A 26782-nucleotide genomic window follows, 5' to 3' on the forward strand; every position below is an offset into this window, starting at 1 on the left:
ACATTGAACAGTTTTTTACAGAAACACAATAGTAGAAGCTGCAGTAGTTAAAGACAAGCATGTTAGCAATGTAATGGTGCATTATATAGGAAAGCCAAGAGCCACAGGAAAGATGATCCCCTAACTTCCCAAACTGTAGGATGGATTTTGCCTCCATGGGGACAGCTCTGATTATGCTGCACAAGCTCCGCCCTCAGACTTGTCTCAGTGTGTGGCTCATGTTTCATTTGTCAAGCTTTAATAAACTGTAGGAGGAATAAGTGTGCTCCCTTATGGAGCGCCACTTACGGTCCATTTATTGTTCTGACACAAACAGAGTAAATGTAAGGGGACAGCCACCGCATTTTAACAGCTGGACTTAGCCCAAAATCAGCTGTTAAAAGAAATCTATGAAAACGCTTGTTGCACAGTCGAGCTGGTGTAACAGAAAAAGAAGCAGGGGGTTTAGCAGGCAGAGGTTTGCAAATAAGAATCACGGAATTGAAACAAAGAGCTTGATTAGTGTGAAAGTGAGCTGTAGCCCCATCAGAGCTGTGATAAAGAAGGAGTTTCTCCATCAGGAGCTAATGTCTGAACAACAATTATTCATGATTGATTCTTTATTAGTGTTTCTGTATACAAGATTAGTGTCCAACATAAAGGCTGACGCTGGACTCTCACACCACACCAATGCTGCCGTTACACTGTCAACACACCACTTAACCATAATTGACATCAGGACAGACTTTCAGAGGTTCACTGCCAACATTACAGCATGTAAACATAAAATACAAGGAATGCAATATTTGTGTAACATATGAACACAACACTGTGAGAAAGCAACCAGGTTTAAAAATTATTGAGCCAATATTTTCAGCTTATATGGCTGTGTGATGTAGCATAACTTAAGCAGCAAGGAAGGTGATAAGTAAATAGTAGTGATGGTCCGCTTGAAGCTGAAGCTCCGGTGCGTGTGTCACAAAAATCAACACACTGCTTCAGAAGCACTGTGTCGAAGCTTGATTCGTTTGGCCAGAGTCACGTGATCAGTGACGTCCGAAGCTTCATTTAGAACCTAACTGCTTCAGTGTCTGATTCAATGGTTTATAAGGAAGTGAATCATTCGCGGGATTTGTGGTGTTTTGATGGTGACAGATAGCGAACCAGTGATATTTCTACTGAGAGATTTGGAGCCAGCGAAGAATAGAGGAGGCTCTGTTGTGTGGGAGTATTTTGAGTTGATTTTTGTCAATCGGGTGGGTTTTCCAGCTTTGTGTTCTGGCCGTTTGCTTTTGTTTTGTGCGTGTTTATTATATCTGAAAACGGGAAAAACTTAAAATGTCAAAAATCTGCTTCCATAATATAAATATCATTAAATAACTTTAGAAAAACTTCCACTTGATTCTTTACATGTAATGTTGTAAAAATATATATTTTATTGTTTAATTAATCTGAAAATGTTAGTCTGCCAAATGTGCAGCAATTGAATTTCTTTATTCTCTTTAGCTGATAGTTTGTGTGGCCCAGGTAGACTGTATAACTGCATCTCTACCAGTTTCTCTGCACTCCAGCCTCCTCTGGGCCATGTGAAGGGATTTTCCTTAAGGCAGGTTAAATGATGTCCACGAAAAGGAACAGGTTCGGCCATCGCACACTAGAACAAATTCTTTTTTTAAATAAAAATGAAAAAGGGTTACTGTCAATGCATCATGTTTTTAATTTGCAAGTTCATAAGCATTTTCCTTTTCCATTTCACAATCAATTCTACCCCCAAGTCAAAAATATGTCTGGGAAAATTTCCCTAATATATTATTTATAAATATACCCGTCTAGCGGTTAATTGCATAAGTGCATGGAGGCAGGACCTCAGAGCAGTAACATACTCCATAATGTGTTGTACATTATTATATGTATATATTATATGTAACGTGGTATTTTTCAATTATTGTATTTACCAACATCAAGAAGTCACAAGCAAAGGAAGACCACACCATGGTGCATGTTTAAACAAGGAGAGTTTACTGGTCAAAACTATTTATTAAACAAATAAAACACATTTTTTTAACCACCACAAAATACACGTTCAAAGCAACACAACAGCGGCCCAATATCAGACAGAACTCCACTGTGTAGAGTGGGCAATCATAATGAAGTGGTTGGGTTTATTTTGTGGATTCAAGCTGCTCTTCCTATTCTTGGCCACCAGATGTCACCAGAGAGGACTGTGTTGAAAAGCTTCGAGTAATGAACCGTTTTTCAATACAAGCTTCAGAAAGCTTCATTTGGCCATCACTAGTAAATAGGATTAGCAGACGATTGAAGTTCTTTTAAGCATACTTTATTGCTGGCATCTCCATTTAACATAAAACAATCACACATGCAAAAATCCCACTGGCTTTATACAGGACTTTGCCCACACCTGACCTCGTTAGTCCCTACCATTGAAACAAAATAGGTCAAACCAAATAATACAATTCTAAACAAAGAACAGGAATAAGGTCATGCATGAAACTGACAAACTCATTTACTCAACTAAATGGTAAAGTAAAACACTGCATGTTTGTTTGTTAGCTTAATCGACACAAGAGCACTTCCAATTAAGTGTGTTCACACTATTTTAACACTAATAAACTCAAAAGGCTACTTTAAAGAAAACAAACAATACTATACAAAATGAAAAACCCTCCATTTGGTTACACCCAGTGATGCAATCATTGACCTCATGACCCTATATAAACAGGAAGTAGTGGGCGGCCCTTCCCCTACACCTGTCTCACATATAGGACCTGAGTGCACAACATGGACACCATGGTAAGTATAACCAAAGCAACATAAAGAAACATAATTTACCAGACATGTGCCTGTAAACAGAAGAGAATTCAGATGATCTGATGGTTAGTAGTGTTTGCTTTAAAACACATGCATGGATGTAAAGAATGTAACTACTGCTACCACAAACAAAACCCGGGATATTGTGTGTTAAGAGAAGTTACACCAGCAATGTCTAAATCAAAGCATTATGGCTGACTGTAAAATAACAGAACACAAAATAACAATATATGCAAGTGACAAATGTCAAATTAATTCTGTCCTAGCCACTTTGTCACAGGCTGAAACATTTTCAAATGATAAGCTTCCAACAATGAGTGAAACAGTAAGAGCATGTGGAGAGTTTGGAAACATCCCATTAAGAAAAAGAAATCAAACATTTGGATTCATTTTAATGAGCTCAGATTTGTTGAAAATGCAGAGGAGCTGGTTGTGAACTGAGCTTCAGAGAAACACAACATACTGATATTCACTGTGAAGCTTTGAGTGGAACAAGACACAAAAACAACATGTGGATCCTGTAATAATGGGAGCTTCCATCTTTAAAGGACTGAAGAGGAAGAGCTTTACAAGGAATCCTTTAGAACAGTTTAAAACATTAAAATCAGTTAAAAACTGGTTGAATCCATGAGTGAAAGAGTCAGAAATGTACAGATTGAACTGATCTCTTCAACAGTCAGTGTTTCTCTAACAGGAGGACACTCTTTACACTCAACTCAGCACAGACTCACTGAAGAATCAGGATTAACCCAAAATCCAGGATAAAGAGTTTCAGTGAATGTGGTGTTGAAGGTGTGGAGGTGGATCAGAGTGTCAGAGGAGACTCTGTAGAAGGACAGAGTGCCAGCAGGACAGTCCACATACACTGCTACTCTGTTAGAGGCAGAGGAGGAGGAAGAAGAGGAGGAGATGGATGTTTTTATCTTATTGTGCCTGACAGACTGAGGACCATCATCAGAGCAGCTCAGACTCCAGGACAGATCATTGAGTCCAAACACACAGTCATTACTGCTTCCTTCCCTTCTGATTCTTCTGTAACTCACTGATATATCAACGTTTTCTCTCCACTCGACCTCCCAGTAACAGCGACCAGTCAGACCATCTCTACACAGCAGCTGCCACTTGACATCAAATCTGTCTGGATGATCAGGATATGACTGAACCTCCTCCACATGTGTCACCTTCCTGTTGTTGTCAGACAGTTGGAGCCTTTTGTTTACTGTGTTTGTGTCAATTGTGAGTTGACAGGAATCTGACGGAGAGAACAAACACAATCAAGCTGCAGATCCATCATCTGTTCATTGATTGTGTTGAGATTTAAATATATATTTTAAGGCTTATTTGCTGATTATATTGTTTTATGTATAAAAAAAAGGGCCAGCTTTGAGACAACTGGCCTTTGGGGGCTGTGCAGGGGTCTCTCTTCCGGAAGATGATTGAATAAAACAGAAATATAAATGTTTTGACCACTATGACTCAGGTTTTCTCTGTTCTATCGTGTCTAGGGATGGGTATTGATAAGATTTTAACGATTCCGATTCCATTTTCGATTCTGTTTAACGATTCGATTCTTTATCGATTCTCTTATCGATTCTTTTTTTTTTTTTTTTTTTTTTTTTTAAAAAGGAGAACACCAAGGTCGATTAGTTTAGAACTTTGTTTTATATCTTCTCTTTGAACAAGATAGAAATTTAGGAGTAATATGGCCTTACAAACCCAACAGTGAGATCTTAAGAGATCCAGCCTACGGCTCTTCAATGGGGTGTCACAGGGTCCCCAGGAAAAAAAATTGTAAATGTAAAATAATAAAATAAATATTCTTCTGTAGCAATAACACAAGAATATCCAGTAATGTCCCTGCCTACAATTAAACACATTCACTTACCAAAAATCGGGGCATCTGCTGTGGCAAATGGGTTCAAGCCTTTGACCACAAACTGAGTCACTGCTCGGTGACATTCGTCTATCCTGCCTGAAAGGAGACGCTACCGGTAGACTGCAGCAAGAACTGCCAGCATCTGAGCCAGACTCTGTCTCATCATGGTCACCTACATGTACAGTAATGGCAGGTTTTGTAATAAGGCAGATCGCGCTAACATAATATGCGCTGTTGTTGATTATTTACCTGCCGCATTAACGGGAGAGGACGTGCAAACGTTAGCGCTGCTGCTGGGTTGAGAGTCACGAGTCCGGAGCGGAATTAAAAACGCGTGTCATCGCGTGTTTTGTGAGCAAATGCTTTTGCATATTCGTAGTGTTTCCTCCCTTAAATGAAATATCTACTTTGCAAGTTGCCCTGTTGTCATCGGAGCGTTTGAGCCGCTTACGCGCCGTGTTTCCTGCCAGGTAAATGACGCTCCGCAACGTGGTGACGTCATTCGGGGCAACTGGAATCGATAAGGGAATCGTTTGCAAAAATGGCAAACGATTCCAAGGAATTGAAACAGTGGGAACCGGTTCTCAACAAGAACCGGTTTTCGATACCCATCCCTAATCGTGTCTAATTGACACTTTGATGATGACTCCTGACATCAGAGATGTGAATGAGTGATGTGAAAGTTTGAAGATGGTTGAATGTGTGCTGCTTTGTTTTCATGAATCACAATAAAAACACACTTACACTTCTTCAGACCTGGTCTCAACCATCGGACTCCAGCAGGCTCCACCCTGAAAGGAGGAGGGGGGTCAGAGCACCACAGTCAGCATGCACACATGGACATTACATGGCTCTCATACACATGAACATTCACAGTGTTCATCAAAGTGAAAGCTCGGAGGAATGAATTGTCTGTGGTGTCTGTTTTTGTTAACAACACTCTGTATCATCTGCCTGAAGAAAGAAATGCGAACAGTTTATCTCCATGATGTGAAAGGTCTATAGAGATGTGTTTGTCCCATTTCCTCATTCTGGACCTTTCCAGGTCCTGGATGGAGGAAAGACAGCACAGATGAGCCTCTCTAAAGACCTTATTGTCTGTTGCTTCATGACTGAGGCCAACAAGACAGTGACGGAAACAGGACAGGAGTGGATGATGGCCAATTTCTCCAGACTGCACAGGGTTATATCTTTGTATTAGTTCTGACACATTCATCAACACCATATCTCGAGTCATTGGAGAAAATATCTGAGTAGAAAAAGGTCAGATTTTTACAGTAAAAACCACAAACATGTTTAACCAATCATTTTCAGAACTTGAAATGCTCATAGAATTTGTGCATTTTAAAAAGTGATGCATATGTTTTGCAAACAACATGCAACTATTTCCCTAAAAATGCAGCCAAGGCCTCAGGTGGTTTTATATAAGCATTTCAAACTTCACTATGTCACAACCCGGCTCAAGGACGTGACAAGCAAGTGGGATAACACATACAGTCTTTTAAAGGCTGTAAGATATTTTTAATGAAAATAAGGTGAAGAAAGTTTAACACAATTTAAATGATATAGCAGCCATAACAAAAGCGCCGAATGAACACGATGGATGCCAGACAGAGAGAGATTCAATCAAGGTGGCTTTATATGCTGGGACTGGCCTTCTCAGGTGTGCTGCGTCTATAATTGGGTCAGCTCAACCTACCACTTACCTGAAAAAGACAGGCAACAAGAAAAGCAAAACACAAGGCCAGCCCACTGGCTGTCACAACTAGTAGAACTGACACACAAAACCAAAGAATGACTACACTACACACTAACTGTAGCACACACAACTGATACAACGTCCATTTCGTGGGCAGGAAAGGAAAATTCCTTTGTTATGTCATTATCAATTAAGTACAAAAAAGGCAGGGGGTGGATTTGAGGTGTGGTGCTTGAATTTGGAAGAGTTTGCTGTAAACTAGGGGTGGGTGGTATAAACGGTAAACTGTCGAAACGATCTAAATTTGGCGGTAGAGCTTTTGACTATACCGCTCTGCCTCGATAGCGTATGTTGATGGTGTCATCAAGCTGCGCCTGTTTTGGTTCAAAGCATCGCATCATCTGCAAATTATGCCAGGCCACAGTAATGGCAAAGCGACGAAGCAAGTTTTGGAATATGTGGAAAGCCAAAAACTGCACTCCTTCCACTTCCCTACCATTGAGTCATTAATGTTACATACCCTAAAATGAAGGGATTATGTTAAGAAAATGCTTTAGTTTGTCACATTTTTATGCAAGCTTTTTGTTTAAACCAATGAATTAAAGCTGAAAGTCTGAACTTCAACTGCATCTGAGTTTTTTTATTTAAAGTTCACCGTGGTAACCCAAAATTGCAAACTGTTGTCTCTGTCCAAATATTTATGGACCTATTTGTAGGTCTACTTTTAATGAAACTCACAACATGACTTATCTGTTATCATGTTCCTGCAAACAGGCTCCTTGGAGACCCCCTACACAAATATCCATGTACTATCCAGCTAGACTAGTGTGTCTGTCCCTGAAAATATTCCTGCATGTGTGATTGTTCATGTCTCATCTGCAGGAAACAAACAGGAAGTGAGTGAAGGACACAGGAAATGTTTCCAGCTCTTTCTCCTCTATCAGACATTCTCTCCATACCTGAGAGTGTCCAGTCTCCAGCCTGGATCCTTCAGTCCAGCCGACAGAAGCTCAATTCCTGAGTCTCCTGGATGATTGTAGCTCAGGTCCAGCTCTCTCAGATGGGAGGGGTTGGAGCTCAGAGCTGAGGCCAGAGAAGTACAGCCTTCCTCTGTGATCAGACAGCCTGACAGACTGCAGACACACAAAACAACAATCCATCTGTCATCATTTTCTGTTTGTCACATATAATAACATCTGTCCATTTACATGCATTAAATTTAACTTTATTTATAAGTGACAATTCCCAAAAGACAACAGCAGTCATCTCAAGCTGTTTAACAGTGTAAGGTAACAGCAATATACTACAATATTAGAGAGAAAGCCCCAACTATCAGACTATCTACTTTGAGCAGTACTTGGTGATGGTGGGAAGGAAGAACTCCCTTTGACACAAAGATCCTCCCAGTGAAAACAGGCTCCAGGAGGAGCATCTACCATGACTGGTTGCAGGGTGAGGGGAAAGAGAAGAGATGAGCTCAGAGAGACAAGAACAAAATACAAACTAGGGAGAGAGGAGACAAAAGTTAAGGACATGCAGTAGTGACATATAAAAGCATCAGGAGTGAAAAGAGGGGAGTGGAGAAGAAAGCAGAGCATCATGGGAAGTCCACCAACAGCCTTAGCCGATAGCAGAATAACTAAGGGATGGTTCAGGGTCACCTGATCCAGCTCGAACTATAAGCTTTATCAAAAAGGAAAGCTTGAAGCTGATCTTCAAAGTAGAGAGGGTGTCTGTCTCCTGAACTCAAACTGGGAGCTGCTTCCACACCAAGTCCAACATAGCCAGGCTGAGTCGTTATATTAGTCCAAAGTAAAGTCAGAAAGTCATTATTTGTGTCACATTTTAGTGGAAATGTAGAAAAACTATCCAAAAGTTATTTCTAAATCTGATATTAAACAGTTTAAATGGTGAAAAAAACTGTAAAGAAAAGAGAAAGTCAATTAAAAAAAGAGAGTCGATAAAAGGCTCTTTAGAGGGTCACCAGTTTAAAACTCAGACTTTTAAACTGGTGATTCTCCTTCTCTGCTCCATTTCGTCTCTAGACTTCCTGTTCCTATGAGGGATTTGATTAGCTGAACATCCTTCTGGCCTTTCTTTAGTTCTTTGGGTGCTAATCAAAGGAGAAAACACACGGGTCATGTGACGTGACATAAGGAGCGCTCTGATTAGTTGGGATTCACAAACTATGGTGCTGTTTGCAAGCTTAGCTTTGCAGTGCCAAGAAGATCTCTTAAATAGGGATGAGACACTCAACACTGACGTTTCCACAGTTTGGAGCTTCTAAAGTGCAGATGTTTGGAAACGCTGCGCCGTGGTTCAAACAGTCAGATCACGTGATTCCGGCTGCCACAGGTAGCATACCTGCTGCTTTCAGGCATTGCCAGGCTCAGGAATTCCAATTTTTGATTGGCTGGTCTTTTGGACTTTTTGGGCCTTGTAATGACTGAATGAATGCTTTTCATTCAGAGAAAGAGAGCCACACACTGTCTGTAACATCATTAGAATATCTCAGTAAAAACACCACCTCTCCTTCAAGGACTAAATCAAACAGGCACCAGTTTTCAGCTCTGTCTGCGCTCTACTTCTTTCTACTTTCTTCTTTTCTACTTTCAACAGAAAATATGATTTACTGCAATCAGGGATATCATCCTCACTGTCAGCAGTTACTCACACACTGTGTGTAGAAATAAAGAAAATATTGATACTAAGTAAAGTAAAGTAAAGTAAAATTTTATTTATATAGCACCTTTCAAGATAAAATCACAAAGTGCTTTACAGAGGCAGAAAACAGACATTAAAATCTAAAACAAAACAAAATCAACCAAAAGCGAGTTTAAACAGATAGAAAAAAAAGCAGTTAAAAACCTGAGTCCACAGATCTCAAACTTAGAGGGAGCGAGTTCCAGAGTCTGGGAGCCACTGATACAAACGCTCTGTCACCTTTTGTTTTTAACGTTGTATGCGGGACAGCCAGCAACCCCTGGTCACAAGACCTCAGGGACCTGCTGGGGTCATAAGGAAGAAGAAGATCACTTAAGTAAGTTGGAGCTACACCGTGCAGGGCCCTATAAGTCATGATTATGATCTTAAATTGGACTCTGAACTTGACAGGGAGCCAATGCAGCTGAATCAGCAGGGGAGTGGCATGGGAGTGTTTGTGATGCTTTGTCAGAAGCCTGGCAGCAGCATTCTGAACACCCTGCAGTTGTTCCAGGGAGGCATTACTTAAGCAAGTAAACAAGGAATTACAATAATCTAAGCGAGATGAAACAAAAGCATGAATAATCATTTTCAATTCGGAACGTGACACAATGGGAGTCAGCTTAGCGATATTTCTTAAATGGTAAAAAACAAGAGCAAACTAAAGATTTAACGTGTGTGTCCAGCGTCAGAGCTGGATCAAATGTAACACCAAGGTTCCTAATGGATGATTTAATATAAGAAGCAAGAGGGCCTAGATTTTTAACCACGAGGGGAACAAATTTCTCAGGAGCAAAGACAATGACTTCCGTTTTATTAGCATTTAGTTGAAGGTAATTACCAGCCAGCCAATCTCTAACGGAGTCTAAGCAGGACTGCAAGATTTGGAGCTTAGAAACATCAGGTGGCCTAGAAGAGATATATAGCTGAATATCATCTGCATAACAATGATATGAAATATCAGAGAAACAGCTGAGAAGTTGCAGAAGAGGGAGTAAATACAACAAAAACAATAATGGTCCCAAGACAGAGCCCTGAGGCACCCCACAGGCAAGAGAGCTGACGGAGGATCTGAACTTAGAGGTAGCCACAGAGAAAGATCGATTTGACAAATAGGATTTAAACCATTCCAATGCGGTACCCAATACGCCCACCCAGTGGTTTAATCTATCTAACAAAATAAGATGATCAACAGTGTCAAAAGCAGAGGTCAGATCCAGCAACATCAAAACAGTGCACTCTCCAGCATCATAATTCATCAAAATATCATTAAACACTCTAAGAAGTGCAGTTTCGGTAGAGTGAGCCTTACGAAAGCCAGATTGAAGTTTATCAAGAAAGTTGTGCTCATCTAGAAAATCCGTGAGTTGCTTGGCCACAACCTTTTCTAAAATTTTGGCAATAAAAGGCAATTTTGAGATGGGTCTGTAACTGGAAAGCAAAGAAGGATCTAGTTTAGGTTTTTCAAAAGTGGGTGAATGACAGCACTTTTACAGTAAATAGGGACCTGACCAGAGAGCAGAGATGCATTAATAATTTTAAGAACACTAGGACCAATAGACTCAAAAAATTTTTTAAGTAAAGACCCGGATAAAATATCAAGGGGGCAAGAGGATGATCTCATTGAAGTGACCAGCTTCAACAACTCAGGTAAAGACACTGGTGAAAATCTTTCAAATCTGACAGGCTTAAGTAAAATCGGAACAGGCAAATGGTACATGGAGGGAGAGATTTTGCTCCTTACATTGCTAACCTTTTCAACAAAGAAGGAAAGAAATTTTTCACAGTCTTCATTCGAAGAAATGGGGACAGCAGCAGAAGCTGGAGCAACAATATCCCTAATTGTGTCAAATAGAACCTTAGGGTTACCTCTTCTCCTAGAGACTAGGTTTGAAAAATAAGCAGCCCTTGCATCACGAATTGAAGCGTTAAAAGAAACTAAAAGGTCTTTTAAATGAAAGAGATGAACCGGTAAACAAGTCTTTCTTCACAAACGCTCAGCTTTACGACAGACACGCTTTAAACAGCGAATGCTGTCGTTTATCCAGGGCGAGGGTTTTGTAACAGGGGCTAGTCTAGTTTTAATAATGCAAATATTATCGATAATAGAAAGACATTAATTATTAAAAAGATTTGTTAATAAATCAACATCATTAGAAGCAGGCAGAACCAAATTAAAAACGTCAGAAAATCACCTCTCTCCTTAACTAAACACAACTCCCCCTCTTCTCCCATCGCTTCACCTGCAGGCAGTGACAAGATGGACACGGCAAATCTCTGTTAACAAGTTTCCGCGCATTGCCCCGTGCGTGTGGCTGGACGGCGTCAACGTGTTAACGAGCTAACCATGCCAATGCCGTGCAGCCTCAAATCCTTTCATTCTCTCAAAAGTTGACAGCGCGCCTTATGCATGAATTCTGGTTGTGCTTGATGACTGCGAAACGATTTTATGTGGAACAATGCGCTCAGCAATCTGTCAAAAAAAATTTAATACGACTTTGGTAAGCTACAGAGCTGCACCGCTTGATGGCTTGTCGGAGCATTACGGCTACCGAGGCGCCTCGAGTAGTAATACGTACTGTGCTTCAACGTAATATTACAGTATTGTGTGTGTTTAAGGACCATAAATGGCACCTGTTAAGAGACATGGTTACGAAGCGGATTTCAAACTCCAGGCTGTCAGTCACGCAGTTAAAGTCAGGAACAGAGCAGCTGTGAAATCTGTATCTTTGTTATTATGCTCAGCGTTTCTTAGTTTACATTTTGAATTGTGAGCTTTTTGTTATGCACAAAAACAATGTTTTCTTTTATTTATGGAGCATTATTGTTTAATAAATGCTTAGTTTATTTTTGAGTAGTTTTTTTCATGTACATCTATGCTGTATGTTAATAAAAGTGCCTGTGTGACATCTGGGACACAGCTTTGAATAAGAACTCTTTTTGTTCCTACTTTATGGCTTTAAAAAAAAAAAAATATCGAGACATATCTTATATCGCCATCCAGCTAAAAAAATATCGAGATATGAATTTTGGGTCATATCGCCCATCCCTAGTTCAGAAGATATTCAGCAGAGGACGACTTAAAGATATGCGTGAAATTGACGCTTATGATTGGTCAGAATTAGCATCTGAGAATGTGACAAATGCTTACTGTTTTAGAAAGAAAGAAAACACATACAGAGAGGGAAGTGATGGAAGTGAGGCAAAAGGTACATGTGTCACGCTGTAGGTCACGTCAGGTGGAAAAGAAAAGTAAATGGTATCTTATGTCTGTGAAGGTTCTCAGTCATCCAGGTCATCGTAGTCGTAGAGCATGGAAAGAAAAGTGTCTGGACCTCTTTAAGTTGCTTGAAGACGTTTCACCTCTCATCCGAGAAGCTTCTTTAGTTCTGTCAGAAAGAAGCTTCACCTCTCATCCGAGAAGCTTACTCGGCTGCCGTATCGCCAGAGGGGTGATACAGCACCCTCACGTCTGTCAGTCTGCCCCAGGGCAGCTGTGGCTACAACTGTAGCTGCCTCTAACAGTGTGTGAATAGTGGAACACACCCATATGCGCTCAATGTCAGCACATTTACAACACCCTCACAGTGCACATAGACATATAGGTCACACACACTCAAGCTCATACACGCCTGTTAATATTAGTTAATATGCACACACATAGTCAGAATTATGAAGCGTTACACCACATATCTTTTTTCCTCTTTAAACAAGTGTCTAGATTCTCTTCACCCGTAAAACAAAATATCCAGCGTACATCATTAGCCATATACACACAAATATGGGCACACTAAGTTTTATAAATTGGTAAATGTAAATGAAGATGGCACCAGAGAAAAGAGGTTAAAGATATTTAAGCAGCTCAAAAAACTAAAGGCAGATGTTGTTTTATTACAAGAGACTCACAGATGTGTCACAAGTTTAAAAGAACTTAAAACACCTGAGTTTCATAATGTGTTTGCCTGTTTTAAATCTAGACAAAGGGGAGTAGAGTAAAATTGTTGATTTTATAGTATGCGATACAGTTATAGATCCAGAGTACAGATTCTTAAATATTAACCATCTATACTTAACAAAAAGTTATGTATTTTAAGTCTATATGGCCCAAATGTTGATGATCGCTCATTCTTTCACAGATTTTTTAGTGCATTCTCTGAACACCTAGACTGCTTTTTCTAGGAAGCGAACTCAACCTTGGACTGAATGAAGAAATGGACAGGCTAAACACAGCAGGAACTCAGCGCAATTGGCAGTCCACAAATATAATCAAACAGTATATAAGCGTCTTTGGTCTTTGCGATGTATGGCGCTCCCATCACCCCAACAGTAAGGAATATACTTTCTTCTCACATGGTTATCACTCCTACTCTCGTCTGGATTATTTTCTAGTCAGCAGCTCACTGTTAAGTAAAAATTCAGACACTAAACTTCACCCTATCGCTGTCAGCCATCATGCTCCTGTATCTTTAACACTAATACATAAGAAGAACACTAAGAAGAAGTAAAAGCTGGAGGTTTAATACATCAGTACTCAAACATAAAGACTTTATTAAATATTTTAAAAAAGAGTGGTCTTTATATTTAGACTATAGTGACACTCCTGGAACATCAGCATCTGTTCTATGGGAAGCAGGGAAAGCTGTGATGAGAGGTAAAATAATTTCTTTCTCATCACATAAAAAGAAAAAAGAAAACAAAAATATACAGGAACTAGAAAAAAACATCAAATCCTTAAAAAAAAGAAAGAAAACCCTACATGTCAGACCAAGATCAGGAAATACTGAACAAAACACGCGAAACAAAATTAGAATTAAATTAAATTATTAATTTAAAAATGAATAAATTCCTAAGCAAAGACTTCCCTTGCAGAATTTCGAACACAATAACAATTTTGTTATTCTTAGATAATCAAACAAACAATATTTTAGGGATTTCTACGAAACTTTATGTTTACCACTAAAAATGAAATTCATCAGTTTCTTGACAATGTAATTCTTCCAAAATTACTAGACAGTGAAGCAATAGCACTGGATTTGCCTGTGACACCAGGGGAACTCCAGGAAGCCCTGATAAGTATGCCTAATAATAACCCTCGAGTTCCAGATGACTTTCCTGCAGAATTCTACAAATAATTCTGGACAATTCTGGAACCTGTATTACAAAGAATCTTGCAGGAAATCAAGGAAAAATGATCATCTGTGGAAAAGTTGGAATCCTCACCTGAGAGTTTCCACTGCACACTGTGAACTCTTTAGTCTAGCAGACAGAAGCTTTACTCCTGAATCCTGCAGGTCACAGTTACTCAGATCAAGCTCTCTCAGACTAGATAACTGGGAGCTGAGAACTGAGGACAGATCTTCACAGATTCTCTCTGAGAAGTTACATCCACTCAGTCTGAAAAATAAAAGACAGTCTATAAAACAAATACTCTGTAAAGCTTGTTAATACTTTTCACATTAAATCTTGTCTTTCAATTTTCATAGGAAACATTAACATACTAAGATACAACATCATATGGATGAACTTAGCTTAAATATTTAATTAATAAATCTAAAAACAAAATGTAATTTGATCTGACCTCAGAGTATTCAGTTTACAGTTTAAACTTTGTAGTCCAGCAGACAGAAGCTTCACTCCTGATTTCCGCAGGTTTTTGATACTTAGGTCCAGCTCTGTCAGTCTCAATGACTGTGAGCTGAGAACTGAGGACAGAGCTTCACAGTTTTCCTCTGAGAGTTCACAGATGTTAAGTCTGAAGATAAAAACATGAATAAAGATTATTATTAAACAGTAATCAAGGTGCAATAGCGTATTGTCTTGTGCTGAGCAGGTTAGTAAAACTTTAACTTAAAAATGATTAAAAATGCTATGAAACAAGGATAACTGGATAAAGTTTACCTTTACTGGTTAAATTGTTGATTATTTTTTTCGGTTTATATAAACAAAAAAGACATCAAACATATAAGCAACAGAACTAAACAGTTGAACTAAACTGTTGAATTAAACTAAACAAGTTGATCTGACCTCAGAATATTCAGTTTGGTGTGTGGACTCTCCAGTGCAGCACACAGAAGCTTTACTGCTGAAGCCTTCAGACTGTTGGTACTCAGGTCCAGCTCTCTCAAACGACAGGACTGGGAGCTGACCACTGGCAACAGAATTTCAATGCCTTTTTCTGACAGGTTACAGCTGCTCAGGCTGAGAGAGAAAGGAAAAAAAGAGAAAAGAAGATCATAGGGAAACCACTACCAACTGAGCTAATAATAATTGTTACTATTTTTTATGTTTTCGGCATTTCTGATTTATTTCCCATGATTTTAAGATTTTTACTGATTATAGGATTTTAAGTGATGAGTTCATGTTTACTTACAGAGCTTTTTTAGAGGCTTTGACCACTGGCAGCATTCTCAGAAGAGCCTCCTCTGAAGCAGAATATTTCTTGAAGTCAAACACATCCAGATCTCCTGATGACAGTAAGATGAAGGTCAGAGCTGAGCACTGAGCAGGAGACAATTTACCTGTGGAGAGACTTCCTGAGCTCCTGCCCTGCTGGATCTCCTCCACTAGAGAATGATCATTCAGTTCGTTCAGACAGTGGAGCAGATTGATGCTTTTCTCTGCAGACAGATTCTCATGGAGCTTTTCCTTGATATACTGGACTGTTTCCTGATTGGTCTGTGAGCTGCTTTCTGTCTGTGTCAGCAGACCTCGTAGGAGAGTCTGATTGGTCTGCAATGAAAGGCCCAGGAGGAAGCGGAGGAACAGGTCCAGGTGTCCATTTGGACTCTGTAAGGCTTTGTTCACAGCACTCTGGTAGAAGAAATGTAGTTTGTATTTTGTTCTGAGGGTTTTAAATAAGTGAGTTGTTTCTAGATTCAGCAGATTGAGTCCAGAGTTGATGAAGGTCAGATGGACATGAAGAGCAGCCAGAAACTCCTGAACACTCAGATGGATGAAGCAGAACACCTTGTCCTGGTACAGTCCTCTCTCCTCTTTAAAGATCTGTGTGAACACTCCTGAGTACACTGAGGCTGCTCTGATATCGATGCCACACTCTGTCAGGTCTGATTCATAGAAGACCAGGTTTCCTTTCTGCAGCTGATCAAAAGCCAATTTCCCCAGAGACTCCATCATCTTCCTGCTCTCTGGACTCCAGTGTGGATCTGTCTCAGCTCCTCCATCATATTTGGCCTTCTTCACTTTGGCCTGAACCACCAGGAAGTGGATGTACATCTCAGTCAGGGTCTTGGGCAGCTGTCCTCCCTCTCTGGTTTCCAGCACATCCTCCAGAACTGTAGCAGTGATCCAGCAGAAGACTGGGATGTGGCACATGATGTGGAGGCTTCGTGATGTCTTGATGTGGGAGATGATCCTGCTGGACTGCTCCTCATCTATGAATCTCTTCCTGAAGTACTCCTCCTTCTGTGGGTCAATGAACCCTCTGATCTCTGTCACTCTGCCAACACACTGTGGAGGGATCTGATTGGCTGCTGCAGGTCGTGTGGTTATCCAGAGGCGAGCAGAGGGAAGCAGTTTCCCCCTGATGAGGTTTATCAGCAGCACATCCACTGAGGTGGACTCTCTAGGGTCAGTTAGGATTGTAGTTTTGTGGAAGTCCAGAGGAAGTCGACACTCATCCAGACCATCAAAGATGAACACAACCTGGAAGTCTTCAAAGCTGCAGATTCCTGCTTCTTTGGTTTCAGTAAAGAAGTGATGAACAAGTTCCACCAAGCTGAACTTTTCCTCTTTCAGCACATTCAGCTCTCTGAAAGTGAATAGAAATATGAACTGGATGTCCTGGTTGGCTTTGTCTTCAGCCCAGTCCAGGGTGTATTTCTGTGTTAAGAATGTTTTCCCAATGCCAGCCACTCCCCTTGTCAGCACTGTTCTGATTGATTTATTTCTTCCAGGTGAGGCTTTAAAGATGTCTTCTCGTCTGATTGTAGTTCCTAGTCTGCCTGGTTTCCTGGATGCTGTTTCAATGTGTCTGACCTCATGTTCATCACTGACCTCTGCAGTCCCTCCCTCTGTGATGTAGAGCTCTGTGTAGATCTGATTCAGAAGGGTTGGGTTCCCTGCTTTTGCGATCCCCTCAAACACACACTCAAACTCATCCTTCAGGTTACACTTGAGTTTAAGTTGACAGCACTGAAGAGTCTCTGAATTAAAAACAGTATTTGAGATGATTAGTCTACTATGGTCTATAATTTATATATTTATTTATTTGCATCTTAAATTTGTTTCAATTCATTAGATGTTTGGTTAAATATATGTTGTTCTTTTGAATTTCACCAAAACATGCTTTGTTTATTAAATATTTTATTTTGTGTTTTAATCTCCTGCCTATGTGATCTGAGTCTGTGTGTGTTCGTGTGCGCTGTGTGGTGATGTAGGTGCAAGCATGTGTGCCCCGGTCACAGCTCCTTTCAGCTTGACCGAAGGTAAGTCACTGCCACGTTGCTCTCAGCTAATGAAAATTTATCAAGACCAGAAGCTGCAATCTGAATATATCCAAACTGCTGCATTTTAATCTGTTGTTAACTGACTCAGTCAGTATGAGTTTTGTAGAGTGCTGAGTTTGCTAATTTCAGGTATTTTTTTTAATGAGTATTAGCTCGAAGATTCAGCTTTAACATTAGCTCTAACATTAACATTCTTCAATATTAAATATGATTTACCTATCTCTAATAATGGGCTATGTACCACAGGCCTTCTAGCTGGCTGTAATTAAACCTTTACTCAAAAAGCCATCCATAGACCCAGCTGTCTTAGCTAATTATAGGCCAATCTCCAACCTTCCTGTCATTTCAAACATCCTTGAAAGAGTAGTTGTCAAACAGCTAACAGATCATCTGCAGAGGAATGGTTTATTTGAAGAGTTTCAGTCAGGTTTCAGAGCTCAGCACAGCACAGAAACAGCTTTAGTGAAGGTTACAAATGATCTTCTTATGGCCTCTGACAGTGGACTCATCTCTGTGCTTGTCCTGCTAGACCTTAGTGCAGTTTGTATCTTATCTATCTAATAGTTTGTTCATGTAAATGGAGAGTTCTATTCATACGTTTTTTTCTTCCCGCTGTTGCCAAAGTGCTTGCTCATAGGGGGTCATATGATTGTTGGCTTTTTCCCTGTATGTATTATTGTAGGGTCTACCTCACAATATAAAGCGAGTTGAGGTGACTGATGTTGTGATTTGGTGCTGTATACATAAATTTAATTGAATATGAACCATCCTCACGTGTCATCTGAAGCTCTGTATCCATCAAGAAATCTAGTGAACTAAAGAGACTATTAAACCAACCAGATGTTCATTCAATAGAGCTCGGACTTTTGTCGTAATGCAGAGCTGAGGCTACAGAGAAACCAGAGCTCTGTTTAGTCACATCAGGCTTTATGTGTTATGGACTTATCAGTATTTCCTGAGACCAACTACTGAATTCTTACCTTCTGATGAAAGTGATGAAGCTGCCTGGGCTGAAGGACTTCCTGTTGGAGGAAAGTTCAGCTTGAGTAATAAATTTGTCTTCGAAAAAATGTAAGTATGATATTTGTACTCAATTATTTGAGAAGGAAAGACAAAATAAAAAGTAAGACTAAAATACATTTATAAAATAAGAATGACAATATGAGATCCAAGATGGCGTCACAAATGGATGCCCTGGTACTTCAGTGCGCTACTGCCGTCTTGTTTTTCTGCATAATTTGTGTGTCTGGACATGCTTCTGGATATCCTTACACCAGAGAACTACAGGACTAACACACTTTTGTTTTTTTCCCAGTATTTGTCACATCTGCGATGGATTTACTACAGACTTTGGACACAATGAGGGCTGCTTCTAACAGCTTGGATGAGTTTAGAGACACTGTCACCTCCACTTCTGCGAGGATAGCATTGTGCCATCATGCACCACGGTGAGTTATAATAATGACAAACACTAGTTTACTCCTAAAATCAAACAGCTGTGGCTAGAAAAGTGAAAGGCGTTCAGATGCGGAGTCAGGGACTACTACAGAGGTTCAGTAAAGAAGTGGACACTGCTAAACACCAGCATTTTGAAAAGACACATCAGATCTCAGATAACGACTCAGCCTCTGTGTGGAAAAGGAATAATTTAGGAATATCACTAACTACAAGCCTAAGGCTACATCCACACTAGCCCGGATAGATTTGAAAACTACGTTTTGATATGAAAACGCTCCACATCCACACAGTCATTTTCAGTTGTTTTCACAGAATTGCGCGTCCTCGTTGACACGGCCGAAAACGCTTACGTTCCAGTACTGCACATGCGTGAAATGCAAGAAGATTCAACCTGCCTCATTTCTGTCTGGCACTTATTTACTTTCTGGCTCTTTGAAACGTCGGGGCAACATGTCAAGGAAAAGCACCGAGTTTTTTTTTTTAAATGGACTAACAATGAGGTGGAGTTGTTGCTGCGAGAAACACAGAAGTACAAAGTTGCAAAAACGAGTGAAAGTTAAAAAAAATGTGAAGAAAAGCTATCTGAAGCATGTACAAACTGATTTTAATCTTTAATAGGGCTGTCTAAATTGACAGCAAAGAAAACAAATGCTGTATAATTCCCTCTGCTATCTTAGTTTAATTGGTCACATGACTGCATCATATGACTAACATGCGTCATCATTTTAGAAAGTCTCAATTTTTCGCTGTCCACACTGCGATGCGAAAGCTCCGTTTTAAAAGAATGCATTTTCGAGAGCATTTTCAAAAAGCTGTGTTTTCTTTCGGGGAAAACGACATCTCAATGTGGATGTGAGGCCAAAACAGAGAGAAAACAAGTGGACGTGGCCTAAAACCCCCCACTCCACTGATGACTTGCTCTTGGACAACGCCCTCAACGACTTTTACTGTCGTTTTGATGAGCCGTCAAGCACCTTTCATACCCCCACCAGCCCCAACAATAGGGACACTTTGGACACTCATCACCCCACCTTCCCCTCTCCCCCACCACAGAGCCATCACTACAACCAAAGACTTCACCCACAACACCCCCCTTCTCATCCCACACCTATGAGGATCTCACACCACCTTCTCCCACTACAAACCTTCATATTCATGAAGCAGATGTGAGGAAGTAGTTTAAGAGCCTGAATGCTCAGAAAGCTCCTGACCCCTGTCACTCTCAGAGACTGTGCAAATGCAAATATGCCTGCTTCAAGTCCTCCACCACAGTCCCTGTCCCCAAGAAGCCAAGGTTTACTTGAATAAATTACTACAGACCTGTGGTTCTCACATCCGTGGTCATAAAATAATTTGAGTGCCTGATCCTCTCCTATGTCAAGACCCTCACGGTCCCCCTGCTTTTTGCATACAGTGCCAACAGGTCTGTAGACGATGCTATCAAGATGGCTCTACGCCTTAACCTGCAGCATCTGGAATTCCCAGCAACCTATGCCAGAATCCTGTTTGTGGACTTCAGCTCTGCCTTCAACACAATTCTTCCAGACCATCTCCAAGAAAAACTTTCCCAGATAATTATACTTGATCCCATCTGCTGGTGTTTCACTGACTTCCTGACTGAAGAAGAATGTCTTGGACTCCCGGACCATCATCACCGGCTCCCCCCAGGGCTGTGCTCTTTGTCCTCTGCTCTTCTCCCTGTACACCAACTGCTGTACCTCCAAACACCAGTCTGTCAAGCTAATTAAGTACCCATCGCGCCTTTGAATGAACGATAGTCTATAGCAGACCTTCCCAAAGTGGGGGGCGCAGAGCCATTGCAGGGTGTGCGCGGCATGAAAAGGAAAAAAAAAAAAGAAATAAACAACAACCATGGGGCTCCCACACAAACGCAAAGCAGGAGATGAAGCATCGCTGAATATGTTTCCAAACCAACTTCATTCTAAGCCAAAGACTAGAAAATATGGTGAAGCATATCTGCCCTTTGGCTTCACCTGCACAAGTGCCGAGGTAGGTCTCCCTGCAGGATTGGTTTTCCCTGCATCGGGAGCAGCGCTGGGCTCTTCAAATCACGGACAAACAGAATCCCACATTCTTGATTTTTAGTTCACAAACACTTCTTGTAATGACTAACTACTCCTGACATTTTGGAGATGTTAGCTCTTTATACAGTAAAGTTACAGCGGGATACAAATAACATCAGGCTGATCCTGCCACAGTTTGTTCCCTCGGTTCAAATCACAAACAGTCTCTCACAGTCTCTCACAGCTGTTTATGTTTTTAAACCCAGAGATGCATTTTTTGAAAAATGTATTGATAGCAATGTTGAATATTATTACACATGAAAAAACAACTACATGTAAAATAATCACACTGTGACGCCTCTGCCTTTGTAAATGGAGGGACAGTAACTGCGTGTCTATATGTAAGCCTGTAAAACCTGAAGATAGAGACAAAATACTGTTAATCCGACTATCTGCCATTCTGCAATTCCTCTCATGTAAACAATAACGTGGCGCACAGCTGACGTGAAAAAAGGCACATACCTTTAACATTGTGTGAGGAACTCTGTATTCCTCCTCCACACATAAACGCAAAAAATGAGTTTTAAAAAAATCTTTGTTTTTGGTGATTCAAAACACCGTTTACGTGGACGAAACAGCTGCGTTTTCAAAAATACCCGTGTAGGTGCGGACATAGCGTAAAAGAGTCAGTAGTTTATTTTCTTACTACCTGTAGATTACTTGTATTTGCTTAATTGTTTACTAAATGTTTGAGGTATGAAATAAACCGCAATTGAGCAAAATATGGGTGTGTGTGGTTGGAGGATGTGTTAGTGCGTGCATGTGTGCGTGTGTGCGCGCACCGGTGGTCTATAGGATAACTGCTAACTGCAACAACAATACATGGTTAAAGTGGAACAGCGAAGCACAAGTACAAAAGCAAAGGGGTTGTCACATGATTCGGAAGGCATTCTGGGCTCAGCCAATCAGAGCCAGAGGATTTCGTTACGCGGGCATTTGCTCATAACACGGGCAGAAATATTGCCGTTAAGTGCCTTCTTAACTTGAATTTTTCGTTAGATGGGATATTCGTAAGTTGGGGTTCCACTGTATTTGAGAAGTGAAATGAAGTTTATTGGATTTACAGAAAGTGTGCAATAATTGCTTAAACAAAATCAGGCAGGTGCATAAATTTGGGCACCACAAAAAAAGAAATGAAATCAATATTTAGTAGATCCGTCTTTTGCAGAAATTACAGCCTCTAAACGCTTCCTGTAGGTTCCAATGAGATTCTGGATTGTGGTTGAAGATATTTTGGACCATTCCTCTTTACAAAACATCTCTAGTTCATTCAGGTTTGATAGCTTCCGAGCATGGACAGCTCTCTTTAACTCACACCACAGATTTTCAGTAATATTCAGGTCTGGGGACTGAGATGGCCGTTCCAGAACGTACTTGTTCTTCTGCATGAATGCCTTAGTGGATTTTGAGCAGTTTTTGGGGTCATTGTCTTGTTGAAAGATGCATCTCTGGCGCAGCTTCAGCTTTGTCACTGATTCCTGGACATTGGTCTCTAGAATCTGCTGATACTGAGTGGTATCCATGTGTCCTTCAACTTTGACAAGATTCCCAGTCCCTGCACTGGCCACACAGCATGATGGAACCATCACCACATTAAACTGTAGGTAGCAGGTGTTTTTCTTGGACTGCTGTGTTCTTTTTCCTCCATGACATAACACCCCTTGTTATGCCCATGTTGCTGCTCTTCAGAGAAAACTAAAAGAGGAGGGAAACTTACAATGAACCCCCTTAAATACTCTTTCTCATTATTGTATCCACATGTGCATGTAGGTCAGGGGTCACTGAGCTTACCGAGCCAATTTAAGTTCCAATAATCAGTTCTAAAGGTTTTGGAATCAATAAAATGACAACAGTGCCCAAATTTATGCACCTGCCTGATTTTGTTTAAACAATTCTTGCACACTTTTTGTAAATCCAATAAACTTCATTTCACTTCTCAAATACCACTGTGTGTGTCTCCTATATGATATATTTAACTGACATTTTTTATTGGAACAACCAACGATTTATACAGGAAAATAATGACTATTAACAAGGTTGCCCAAACTTTTGCTTTCCACTGTATATATCAATCTCAGCACTTTTAAATTTTATTTAAGTGTTTGTCTTACAGCATGTTTTGCACTAAGTACTGCAGCAATTTCCTAATCTTGTAAACCTGCTCAACTTTAGGTAATAAATCCTTTCTGGTTCTGATTGTGTCAGCAGTGTTTAATGTTTCATTTTTCTCTTACTGACCTCCTTTCAGCCTCCCTAAAATCGACCTCGCCACCTCCATCACATGGTCTGAATACACCTGCACCATCACTTCTACTGTTTTCAGTCTGTCTGCGTTCTCCAGCTGGCACTTATAGATTTTAGGGAAGTCAGCTCCAGGTTCATACTGCAGGTAAAAGTGGAAAATCTTCAGCTCCTCTTCTCCCAAATTCTTCAACATTTCCAGCAGCTGCACTGGTGAGGGCTTCTCCATCTTTGATCTGTTAAACATGAAATCATGTGAACAGTCACAGTCTCTATCACATCTACATTTTACTAATTTAGTTTCAAGTTTTATTGTCATGTACAGATCCATAATGAAATTCTTTGGCTCGTGCCCCTCAGCTCTACATGAGCAGAGAGAGAGTGTGCAGTTATATTAAGGAGAGAATAACAGAAATTACCAGTGGTAATAATAAAAGACAAAAGGAGGGGAAAAAATTATTAAATATTAGAGAATTTACGACTAGTTGGCATTTACAAGTTTCTGCAAGAATTTTACTAAAGAAATGTAGTACAGTGGAACCCCGACTTACGAAATTAATTCGTTCCCGAGGGTTCAGTGCCTTCGTAACTTGAATTTTTTGTGAAACGGGTATTCTTAAGTCGGGGTTCCACTGTATATTGCACAGCTGATTAACTGTTTGATCTGGATTATTTAGGTTTTACATTTTTTTTTCCTGGATGGATTGTTCTGTGATGGGAATAACATCACAAACTGAATAATAAAGAATCAACAATAAGACCTGATACAATAAGAACCAACCCCAAAAAACCAAAGAATCATTAAAAGAGAATTGTGCAGAAATAAGTGTGACATGTAACTTTAATCCTAACACTGCTGTTAAAGAGTTATACCCGAGGATGTTTAACGTGAGGTTTCTAAATCAGGAATCTGGTACCAAGGAAATCATTATAACAACATTTACAATATAATCATCTGATGATGGGTTAACTCTGTTCCTTGGAGATATTCTCAGGTTCCCGTTGAATCTAATGAGCTAGTTCTCCTCTGTCAGAGCAGACAAACACAAGTATTAGCTGAGCTTAAACTTAGGCCACTCACAGGCTGGAGCTGACCACTCGCTCTAAAACACACAAGTTTCACACAAATCCCAATAACTCAGAACATCTTTTTTCTGGTTTCAGTTGGAAATGTCTGACGCTCAAACTATTCATCCTCGTCTATCCAGCACCACCTGAGACATCTGAGTGGAAGTTCCTCCCTACACTGTGTTTGAAGCAAAGCACAAAGGAGACACCTGCTGGAGCATCTGCAGGTGTCCTACTCAGCCTCTTCACTACAGAAACACCTCCTACAACATCCACCCTTTACACTCTGACTGCTGTGTTCGTGGAAACACTCCAACACACACATATGAACATAGAAATGTGTGTGAAACACAGCTGAGCTGACATTAAACATGATAGAGGATTTATTCACAACAACATTTACACACACATTACCTCTTTGCAGGAGATAATACCTATATGAGACACAGTTTATGATTCAAATGTTAGAGATCCTGCGGCTGCCTTTGGGGTGTGCAGGGCTCTCTCTTCCGGAAGATAATTAAATAAACAATTATAAATGTTTGACCACTATGAGTCGGTTTTCTCTGTTCTATCATGGGGACAAAAGAATCTGGGTTCAATAAGGTCCAGGTTCATGTTTATGTTTAGTTCCTCGTTTCTTCCTGTGAATAATGATGGAGCAGTGATGTGAGTGCTGAGCTGTGACATGGAGAAGAGTCATGGACAGTTAGAGATGGTCATCTCACCTCTGAGCTTTGGTCTGGCTCTCATGTTCCCCACACAGAGTGCTTTTAGAGGGAGGGGCTCCCTCCTCTCTGTCCTCACACTGATCCATGCTGCTCAATTCATATCAGCTCACACACACTTTCTACCTGCAGAGGAAATACAAATCATTCACATGCACATCAACTGTAATCCTGCTTTCCATCACTGTGCTGTCCAAATATCAGCTGCTGCTTTCCTGCTTCATCTCAGTGTCAGCTGGATGCAGTCAGACAGCAGTGTGAGGCAGAGGAAGCTGCCATCAGCTGCTCTGCTATCAGTCCACTAGATGGAGCCTGAAGCACAAACGATGCATTCACTGACACACATGGATTTACTGGAAATGAGAACCATTTAGTAATCTCTCATATATATATATATATATATATATATAAAAAAAAAAAAAAAAACACCCAGCACGCCCCTGCGGGCGGTTTATCCTTCAAGCTCGGGTCCTCTACCAGAGGCCTGGGAGCTTGAGGGTCCTGCGCAGTATCTTAGCTGTTCCCAGGACTGCGCTCTTCTGGACAGAGATCTCCGATGTTGTTCCCGGGATCTGCTGGAGCCACTCGCCTAGCTTGGGAGTCACCGCACCTAGTGCTCCGATTACCACGGGGACCACCGTTACCTTCACCCTCCACATCCTCTCGAGCTCTTCTCTGAGCCCTTGGTATTTCTCCAGCTTCTCGTGTTCCTTCTTCCTGATATTGCTGTCATTCGGAACCGCTACATCGATCACATCGATCACTATATATATATATATATATATATATATATATATATATATATATATATATATATAGTCTCATGAACAACATTAACTAACTAATTGTTATTTACTAACTAATCTTAAATGACTGTTCAGCACAGAAATGAAGCCCAACAATCATGTTTTACAGTCCTGTGGTCTCAGCCTCAGATACTCAACTAATCAAAGTGATGTCAGAACAAAAATGAATGACTAACAAAACATTTTCTCCTTCATTTCTCTCACACAAAGCTGTATGTAACGTGTCTCGCGGTTAGTATCATGGTTTGCTAACATCGATACACGAGCTGCCTCATGTTGCTTCCAGGTTGGGAAAGAATGAAAAGATAAACCATTTTCAAGCTTATTTTCTTGCTGGTCGTGCGATCGAACATTGCAGCCGACCACACAGCAAATACGAACCATGGCTGTTGTGTGTGCCTTCGCTCCCTTTTCACTTGCGCTAGACCCCCAAAATGGCGGATCGGGCCAAAATCCTTTCAACGCCCACCCCCGTGACATCACGCTCCAAAGCCCTATACCGTCCCATTTCACGAGCCTCTCACTTCCGCACTTCTCGTACTGATAGTACGCACCGTACGTAGTACGCATAGTGCGCGTACTTCAAGCGCGTTGACCCTGGATTGGGACACAGGAGCGTCAGCTTCAAGCGAGCCATCACTATCTGAACTATCGAGCGGTCTCTCTCTTGAATGGAGGGACCGGAAATAAAAACACACAGCTTGTTGTGAGAAGAAATCAAACATGAGCTGAACAAACAGTAAAGTTCCTAAAAACAAACTGTTAAAGGAGGAAACAAAGCAAACTTACGGTTTCTTCACACACACCAACAACAAGCTCCACTTACTTCCTGACAGTTTAGCTGCT

At 40.6% G+C, this 26782-nt stretch overlaps 1 protein-coding gene across 1 annotated transcript; it reads right to left on the minus strand.

Annotated features, from left to right (window-relative positions):
• Positions 1-1956: 1956 nt before the first annotated feature.
• Positions 1957-26782, minus strand: LOC308395966 (protein NLRC3-like). Its single transcript, XM_080881028.1, has 11 exons — positions 26726-26782; positions 25131-25256; positions 23332-23570; positions 18532-18573; positions 15457-17248; positions 15111-15284; positions 14665-14838; positions 14307-14480; positions 7343-7516; positions 5429-5475; positions 1957-4060 (listed from the first exon to the last, which is right to left on the minus strand). Exons 2-11 carry the CDS (start codon positions 25217-25219, stop codon positions 3525-3527), a joined length of 3441 nt encoding a protein of 1146 aa, XP_080737154.1. The 5' UTR covers positions 25220-25256; positions 26726-26782; the 3' UTR covers positions 1957-3524.

Source organism: Rhamphochromis sp. 'chilingali', assembly GCF_963969265.1.
Source record: "Rhamphochromis sp. 'chilingali' genome assembly, chromosome: 1".
NCBI classification, from domain to species: domain Eukaryota; kingdom Metazoa; phylum Chordata; class Actinopteri; order Cichliformes; family Cichlidae; genus Rhamphochromis; species Rhamphochromis sp. 'chilingali'.